Source organism: Oncorhynchus tshawytscha, linkage group LG03 (genome assembly GCF_018296145.1).
Source record: "Oncorhynchus tshawytscha isolate Ot180627B linkage group LG03, Otsh_v2.0, whole genome shotgun sequence".
Lineage (NCBI taxonomy): Eukaryota > Metazoa > Chordata > Actinopteri > Salmoniformes > Salmonidae > Oncorhynchus > Oncorhynchus tshawytscha.
The window spans coordinates 55,281,212-55,290,425 of record NC_056431.1 but is presented as its reverse complement, the minus strand read 5'-3'; the positions used below and the strand labels follow the sequence as shown (position 1 = coordinate 55,290,425).

Genomic DNA, 9,214 nt, shown 5'->3' with positions numbered 1-9,214 from the left:
ATTGTTTTATTTTAAAATCTGACCTTGTTATTATAGTTGCCAAAAGCGAGGTCGGTGTTGGCTCGTTCTGTGGTGTTGCTGCAGTGTTAGAATGAGAGAACATGAGGTGCCTCTCTCGCTTTCTCTCTTTCTTACTCTCTCTTTCTCTCAATTCAATTTTTCAAGTTAAGGGCTTTATTGGCATGGTAAACATACATGTTAACATTGCCAAAGCAAGTGAAGTAGATAATAAAAAGAAGTTAAATAAACAATAAAAATGAACAGTAAACATTATACCCACAAATGGGCAAATAGTCTCTCTCACTCTCTTTCTCTCTTGCTCTCTCTCTTACTGTCCCTCTCTTACTGTCTCTCTCTTACTGTCTCTCTCTATTACTGTCTCTCTCTTACTCACTCTCTTACTCACTCTCTTTCTCTCTCTCGTTTCTCTCGCCGTCTTTGTTTCTCTATTTCACTCTCTCAATCTCTTTCACTATTAGTTTCTCTCTCTTACTCTCTTTATTACTGTCTTCTCTCTCCCTTACGATATCTCTTTATTACTCTCTCCCCCACCTCTCAGACAGCCTACCTAAACCCTTCAATAGATTATTCTAGGTTAATTCCCAAATCCATGCATACAATACAAGACACTGTGATAACCACTGCCGCACCTCACACAGTCAATTCCCCATCAGATACAGAGGTTCCATACTCTGGAATTCCTATCTTCACATTGCCAAAACATCATCATCCTTCAATAACTTCAAACATAGACTAGAGGTCACCCTGGTGAACCAAACTACCCAGTAGTCTCCTCCATGTAGCCTAACTCTCACATGTACACACACACACATAATCAAACATGTTTTTCTTGTATATTGAGTATACTGTGCCTTGCAAAAGTATTCATCCCCCTTGCATTTTTTCTATTTTGTTGAATTACAACCTGTAATTGAAATGGATTTTTATTTGGATTTCATGTTATGGACATACACAAAATAGTCCAAATTGGTGAAATGAAAAAATTATCTTGTTTATAAAATAAATTTTAAAAAACTGAAAAGTGGTGTGCATATGTTTTCACCCCCTTTTCTATGAATCGCCTAAATAAGATCTCTTGCAACCAATTTCCTTCAAAAGTCACATAATTAGTTAAATAAAGTCCACCTGTGGGTAATCTGTGTCACATGATCTCAGTATATACACACCTGTTCTGAAAGGCCCCAGAGGCTGCAACACCACTAAGCAAGGGGCACCACCAAGCAAGCAGCACCATGAAAACCAAGGAACTCTCCAAACAGGTCAGGGATAAAGTTGTGGAGAAGTACAGATCAGGGTTGTGTTACAAAAAAAATATCAGAAACTTTGAACATCCCACGGTGCACCATTAAGTTCATTATTAAAAAATGGAACGACTATGGCACCACAACAAACCTGCCAAGAGAGGGCCGCCCACCAAAACTCACAGACCAGGCAAGGAGGGCATTAATCAGAGAGGCAACAAAGAGACCAAAGAGAACCCTGAATGAGCTGCAAAGCTCCACAGCAGAGACTGGAGTATCTGTCCATAGGACCACTTTAAGCCGTACACTCCACAGAGCTGGGCTTTATGGAAGAGTGGCCAGAAAAAAAGCCATTGCTTAAAGAAAAAAACAAGCAATCACATTTGGTGTTCGCCAAAACACATATAGGAGACTCCCCAAACATATGAAAGAAGGTACTCTGGTCAGATGAGACTAAAATGTAGCTTTTTGGCCATCAAGGAAAACGCTATGTCTGGTGCAAACCCAACACCTCTCATCATCCCGAGAACACTATCCCCACAGTGAAGCATGGTGGTGGCAGCATCATGCTGTGGGGATTTTTTTTATCAGCAGGGACTGAGAAACTTCTCAGAATTGAAGGAATGATGGATGGCGCTAAATACAGGGAAATTCTTGAGGGATACCTGTTTCAGTCTTCCAGAGGCACAGAGGTTCACCTTCCAGCAGGACAATGACCCTAAGCATACTGCTAAAGCAACACTTGAGCGGTTTAAGGGGAAACATTTAAATGTCTTGGAATGGCCTAGTCAAAGCCCAGACCTCAATTCAATTGAGAATCTGTGGTATGACTTAAAGATTACTGTACACCAGCGGAACCCATCCAACTTGAAGAAGCTGGAGCAGTTTTGCCTTGAAGAATGGGCAAAAATCCCAGTGGCTAGATATGCCTAGCTTATAGAGACATACCCCAAGAGACTTGCAGCTGCAAAAGGTGTCTCTACAAAGTATTGACTTTGGGGGGGTGAATAGTTATGCACGCTCAAGTTTTCAGTTTTTTTTTGTCTCATTTCTTGTTTGTTTCACAATAAAAATATGTTGCATCTTCAAAGTGGTAGGCATGTTGTGTAAATCAAATGATACAAACCCCACAAAAATCAATTTTAATTCCAGGTTGTAAGGAAACAAAATAGAAAAAATGCCAAGGGGGTGAATATTTATAATTAGTATGCTCTGTATAACTGATTTGAGAACTTTTTTTTTGGTACTTATTTGTATATTGGGTTTTGTGGTGGTTTTCATATAGGCCCTTTTAGGTTTCCAACCTCATTGGCACACAGTTTTTACCAGTAAAAAAAAAAAATCAGTGCTATTTTTTCTTTCACTCATTCTTTTATGCGAATAAATGAAACTTAAACCCCCCTCTCTCTTTCTCTTTTTTTCCTCTTGGACTTGGAACCAGCAGGGCTCCTGAAAGGGGTGGATAAACAAATTCTTTCCCATCGTAAGATAACCATGAGGGAAATGCTTGATGTTCTTACATAGGCGGGTCTTTCAGATTTGACCATCTGGATTAAACCTTTAAACCCCACCAGAACATGGCTCTGTCCCAAATGGAACCCAATTCCCTATATAGTGCACTACTTTTGACCCTATGGGCCCTGTTCAAAGGCAGTGCACTATATATGGAATTTGGTGCTATTTGGGATGCAGACTTACAGTACCTCAACCTCGGGAGGAACCACATGAACCATTACAAAGACTGCAGGAATAGTTTCTTGCAGCGGAATAACTTGATTCATACAAGCTTTTATTCATGGTCATTGAATGCATTTCTTTATATTTTCCTGTTTTCTTAATTGCTTGTAGGCTATTGTTTGTGTAGGCTTACCATTTACTCCACAGTTGCTTATATAGCTGTACTGCTTGCTGTCCTCCCTGCATATCATGACCAGCTATGTGCACTGATATTTAAACCATCCATACTCCACATGCCCCATGTTAAATTTCATAACGAGGTGTGAACAAATCAGTCATGTCCATCCGACTGTATAAGCAGAACAATTTTCTCTGTGCTTTTCGTGCAAATGTTTGTCGGGCGCCTGTGTAAGGGTTGTTGTCTGTGAGTGATCACGCCCAGTCTATTTCTCTCTATCAAAACCACAGTGCTGTTACAGCTAGCCTGCTACCTCTGTTTAACTTGGCCAGTGTTACTGTAAACTAGGTCCTAGTCCCCTGATTGCACGCATCTAGGCGGGGCGAATATGGTTCCTCTCCTGGACAGTTACATAAGGGGCTGGGTTATGATTAAGTTTGTAATGGTCTGAGGTTGTGTGTCAGGATCAGAGCAGACACTTCTGTCTTGATCCGGGGGGTTAGGGTTAGTCTGGTTCCCGAGTCCAGCCCTGGTTTTACCTAACACTGGAAAAAAGACTAGGGTCACTCTCTCTCTCTATTACTCTCTCTCTAGTACTCTCTCACACACTCTCTTAGACTGCAGAATTAGGTTGCTGTTAAACAGTCAATTTGTTTTTCATCCTTCCAACTAAATATCCCAATATAATATCTCATGTCAGAAAAGTGTTGGGAAATGCGACGTAAAGAGGAGCGCTAGGTGAGCAGGAGTGAAGTCACTGTCCACATAAGACAGTTAAGACCCACATCATACCGGCACTCTGAATAAAGTCAACTTATCATCTGATCATATCCTGTGATTTCTTTATTCTGTATTAGCTGAAAATATTTTTACTTATACAGCTCACAGGCTTTTAGCATAGCCCTTTTTACACTCCTGGCTTACCACTACTAGCTAACCACTAGCAGCCTTGAAACACATGACTTATTTACAGTTCAGCACATCAGCAGTTCTTGTACTGTTGCACAGAATCAAGATACACCTTTACCATCATAGTAGACATTGAACGTCTATGCTGGCTAGAACGCTGTTGTTGACCGACGGCAATAATTGTGGCCAATGTGGCCAATAAAGATCAGGCAGTTCAGCAAAACACTCTTGACATTCTCTCAACCAGCTTCATGAGGTAGCCACCTGGAATGCATTTCAATTAACAGGTGTGCCTTGTTAAAAGTTAATTTGGGGAATTTCTTTCCTTCTTAATGTGTTTGAGCCAATCAGTTGTGTTGGGACAAGGTAGGGGTGGTATACAGAAGATAGCCCTATTTGGTAAAATACCAAGTCCATATTACGGAAAGAACAGCTCAGATAAGCAAAGAGAAACGATAGTCCATCATTACTTTAAGACATGAAGGTCAGTCAATCCGGAAAATTTGAAGAACTTTGAAAGTTTCTTCAAGTGCAGTTGCAAAACCCATGGTCGAATTTCTGCAAAGAAACCACTACTAAAGGACACCAATAAGAAAAAGAGACTTGCTTGTGCCAAGAAACCTGAGCAAAGGACATTAGACCGGTGGATTTTAGATTTTTGGTTCCAACCGCCGTGTCTTTGTGAGACCCAGAGTAGATGAATGGATGATCTCTGCATGTGTGGTTCCCACCGTGAAGCATGGAGGAGGACACTCTCAGTGATGTATTTAGAATTCAAGGCACAATTAACCAGCATGGCTACCACAGCATTATGCAGCAATACACCATCCCATCTTGTTTGCGCTTAGTCCCACTATCATTTGTTTTTCAACAGGACAATGACACAAAACACACCTCCAGGCTGTGTAAGGGATATTTGACCAAGACTGAGAGTGATGGAGTGCTGCATCAGATGACCTGTCCTCCACAATCATCCCAACTTCAACCCAATTGAGATGGTTTGGGATGAGTTGGACTGTAGAGTGAAGGATAAGCAGACACCAAGTGCTCAGCATATGTGGGAAAAGCATTCCTCATGACACTTGTTGAGAGAATGCCAAGAGTGTGCAAAGCTGTCATCAGGGCAAAGGGTGGCTACTTTGAAGAATCTCAAAATATAACATTTGTTTAACACTTTTTTTGCTTACTACATGATTCCATGTGTTATTTCATTGTTTTGATATCTTCACTATTATTCTACAATGTAGAAAATAGTCCAAATAAAGAAAAATGAGTAGGTGTCTTAACTTTTAACTGGTACTGTACCTTTTTAATATATATCTTCTTTTTTTTAAACATTTAATCCAATTGGTATTTAGCTTATTCCATTCCCAAACACCATGCTAGTTCTGTGTGAGTGGGCCACTTTGTTTTGCATGGCTATCTTAGTGGTTTTTTTAATCATCTGCTAGCAACATAACATGACAACTCTTTGGGCACTTTAGTACCTACTTACCCGATTCACTTCCATCACCGAAGCCACCTGCCGTTGTGCTGTAGTAACACCGGTGAGGTCTGTGGACTTGGAGACTTCATTGACTGTGACCACATGACCATTTGTTTCCCTTAGCTTCATGGTGAATCGACTCTTCCACTATTGATGGCCATCGTAATCTTTTTTGACCAAGTGAGCCCTGCCTGTGACTTAAGAACCAGGCAGGGGTTCCCCTGACCCAGTCTGCCCACCGCATCCTCACTAAGCGGCCCCACTTTCTTCCCATCTTCTCGCATTTCAGGCCAAACATGCACGCCGATAAACAATGGTTGTAGTGCACTGCCGCCACGACCAGGCCGTTCCCTTCTTGACGTCAAAACCGAACTGTATTGTTGGTAAATTGTGAAAATGGAAGTGTATAATTATAGTTTTTTTAATAAGGTCCATTTTAATTGTAATATCATCAATCGATGTAGTTAGAATTGTGGAAATATGTTGTGCAACCTGCCCTTTAAAGCCTGCAGTAAGGATGTATAACCTGTTATGAGCATGTATGAGCCTTAATAATAATCAGCAGGTTTTCCGTAAAATGCTACCAGAAGTTATGGACTCAATCAGGGAATTGGGCAGGAGTTAAAATGCCTAAGAGCATTATGAAAACTTAATGAATGTAAAGATCAGAATGTCCACACAAATAAGAGACTTAACTTTCTGCTGAATCTCTGTTAAACCTTGGCCTTGGTGGATGTTTTGTTGTTTCAGAGCATGGCTTTGTAGGGTACTCCGAGGAGCTGCTACGTAAGAACACTCTACCAGACTACACGACAGGAGAAGGATTCTTCACTGTGTTTGGAGTGTTCTTCCCCGCTGCTACAGGTGAACTACTATAACCATGTTTACAGCTGCTTACGTGTTTACATTTTGGTCATTTAGCAGACACTCTTATCCAGTGACTTAGTATAAAGTCACTCTGGATAAGAGTGTCTGCATTCAACTAAGATAAGTTACAAAATCACATATCACAGTCATTGCACAGTCCCTGCTCTAGGTCTAACGACCGATTGACTCTCACATTCTAGTGGTTCAAAGGCCTGACTATGAACAATGCTTTAAATTCACAATCTCTAAGGTGTCTGGCTGTTCAATGGTCATTAACAATGCCCCTTTTCTAGCCATTGCCTTCATGGCTAGAAAGCTTCCACAGTGACAATTTGTATACATGTGATTATAATAGTTATAGTTATAATATGACAGTTATAATTATATAGTCCTGTCCCTGGTGCGTAGGTGTTATGGCAGGTTTCAACATGAGCTCAGATCTGCAGAGACCGGAACACAACATCCCTGTGGGAACACTGGCTGCCGTCTGTACCTCGTACGTGTCTGTTGTTACTACCAACACTTATTACATTGAGGTGTTCCAGACTTCCTCTGCTTTTTTTTTGCTGGGGATTTAAAAACATTATACAATTTGATCTTTATTCCAATCCCAACATGCCATGTAACGTTTAGGATCTTGTGACATAATTTCCTATTTATAGTGCGATGTGTGATCTTCCATCTAACTGATGAAAAACTGCTGGTGGTATTGTTGGCCACTACAGATGGTTCCTGTATCTGGTCTTTGTGTTCCTGCTGGGAGCCATCTGCACCAGAGAGGCACTGCACTTCGACTTCTTAATAGCAGAAAAGGTAAACTCTCTCTGTCCATCCTCATTGTGACCATAGTGAGTATTTCCTTTTGAAGATCACACTCTCTTTCCTATTGATGATCAAGTTCAGAAGTATTCATATCCAACGTAGTTCATACTTCCTACACATTCTTCAACATGTACACAGACATAGGCTACACAATAATTGTCTGTGTGTTCCAGTATATCCTAACTGTGTGATAGGCATAGTGGGAATCTGTTATTATATGTGTGATGAAGTAGCCTGATCACATATCTGTTTATGCTGTCTTGCTAACTTCTATGCTAATTATTGTCATTGGATAGCACACAGACCTGAGACCAGGCTAGTGATGAAGATGGTGATGAGGATGAGAAATTGTTTAATCTCAGTGGTCCCAGTGGGCCTCTTTCTAGAGTGACAACAGTATGTTCTCTGAACCCCATTTTTACAGCTGAGAATGACAGAAATTTGAGAAAAGTTCTGCTGCTGACCCCCCCCCACCTCCCAACGCACACACACGTACTCACACACAGAATGACAGAGATTACAGAAATGAGAGAAACATTGTACTGCCGAGGTCAATACCCTCCCACCCCCACCTCCACACTCTCCCCAGTCACAGCTGTCCCTACACCAGCTAGCAGGGAGAGGTGCTGGGAGGGTGTGGGCGCTTGGGGGTTAGAGTTGATACACTGTACAGGGGGTGCAGCTCAGCTGTCTGTGGTGAGGGTGTGGGGTTGGATTAGTGGGTGGTGGTCTAGGGGGGATTGAGAGGAATGGGCTAACTGTTGCATATGTGTACACGTTATCTACAGCATATGGTACAGCAGAAATACTATGGAGCTCAGCGAAAAATATACAGCACACACGTTTTGTACACCAAGTTCTTTGCAAACAGATTTATTTGTGATTTAAAAAACGATGTTTACTCATGGTAACACTTTATTTAAAGCCTGCAGGTAAATCAAATTGTATTGGTCACATACATATTTAGCAGATGTTGTAGCAAAATGCTTGTACAAAGTTGCTTAGGAGCTAGAAGAAGAACTGCCATATCTGTTGGCGCCATCTTTTAACTAGTAAAGTGCTACCAAATGTGTATAGGAAATTGTTCTAATTGCAAAAATGCCTACATTATGTCCTCGTTTTTTCCCTGCTTCTAACCTATTTTCATAAGGGCTAAGTTGAGGAGAAGTTAGCTGGGTGTAGTCATCATGGGGCCTCTTTTCCTCCTCTTTTTGGTTTGTTCCAACTTCCCAGGTCTCCTTGGTGGGTTTCTTGTTTCTCCTGGGCCTCTACATCTCCTCGCTGGCCTCCTGCATGGGCGGTCTGTACGGGGCACCCAGGATCCTCCAGGTCATCGCCCAGGAGAGGGTCATCCCAGCCCTCGCCTTCCTGGCACAAGGGGTGGGTTTGCCTGGCAGGTTGGATGGATGGATGGATGATCCATGAATCTAAAATGAAGAGAAATGGATCAGGGGCTCTATGTATTAAGCATCTCAGAGTAGGAGTGCTGATCTTGGATTTTTGATTACAATTAATAAGGTGACATAGATTGGGTGGACCTGATCCTAGATCAGCACTCCTACTCTTAGACTGTTGACTGTACAGATTTGATTTGATTTGATTTGATTTGATTTGATTTGATTTGATTTTGAGATCCTGATAATATTTCTCAGGTGAACAGTGCCACAGGACTAACCTAAGCCAAAAAACACATTGTGCTGCTATAAACAGTTTGTCACATAACTTGAACTGACATGTTTCTCCCTTGGCTAAATCAGAAACATCAAACACAATATAGTCTCCAGTGGGTGGGGGGTGGTACCGGTACGATGGGTGGGTTTCATGGGAAACGGTGAGAAAAGGGCCTGATTTTAGAGTGGTCAGTTGAGTAAACTAACCTCACAGAGAGAAAGAGAACCGATTGAGCATCCCAAATGTCACCCCATTTCCTATATGGTTCACTACTTTTGACCAGAGCCCTTTAGGTTCTGGTTAAAAGTAGTGCACTATATAGAGAATAGGGTGTCATTTGAG

At 41.5% G+C, this 9,214-nt stretch overlaps 1 protein-coding gene across 3 annotated transcripts in view; it reads left to right on the top strand.

The window, feature by feature from the left end:
* slc12a8 (solute carrier family 12 member 8) overlaps positions 1–9,214 on the top strand; it is a 35,578-nt gene that overhangs the window by 22,519 nt on the left and 3,845 nt on the right. For all 3 annotated transcript variants that reach the window (XM_024407497.1, XM_024407489.1, XM_024407483.1), the window contains 4 exons: positions 6,263–6,376; positions 6,788–6,875; positions 7,105–7,192; positions 8,435–8,581. In XM_024407497.1, coding sequence (XP_024263265.1) covers positions 6,263–6,376; positions 6,788–6,875; positions 7,105–7,192; positions 8,435–8,581 — 437 coding nt within the window. The remainder of the gene's footprint in view (positions 1–6,262; positions 6,377–6,787; positions 6,876–7,104; positions 7,193–8,434; positions 8,582–9,214) is intronic.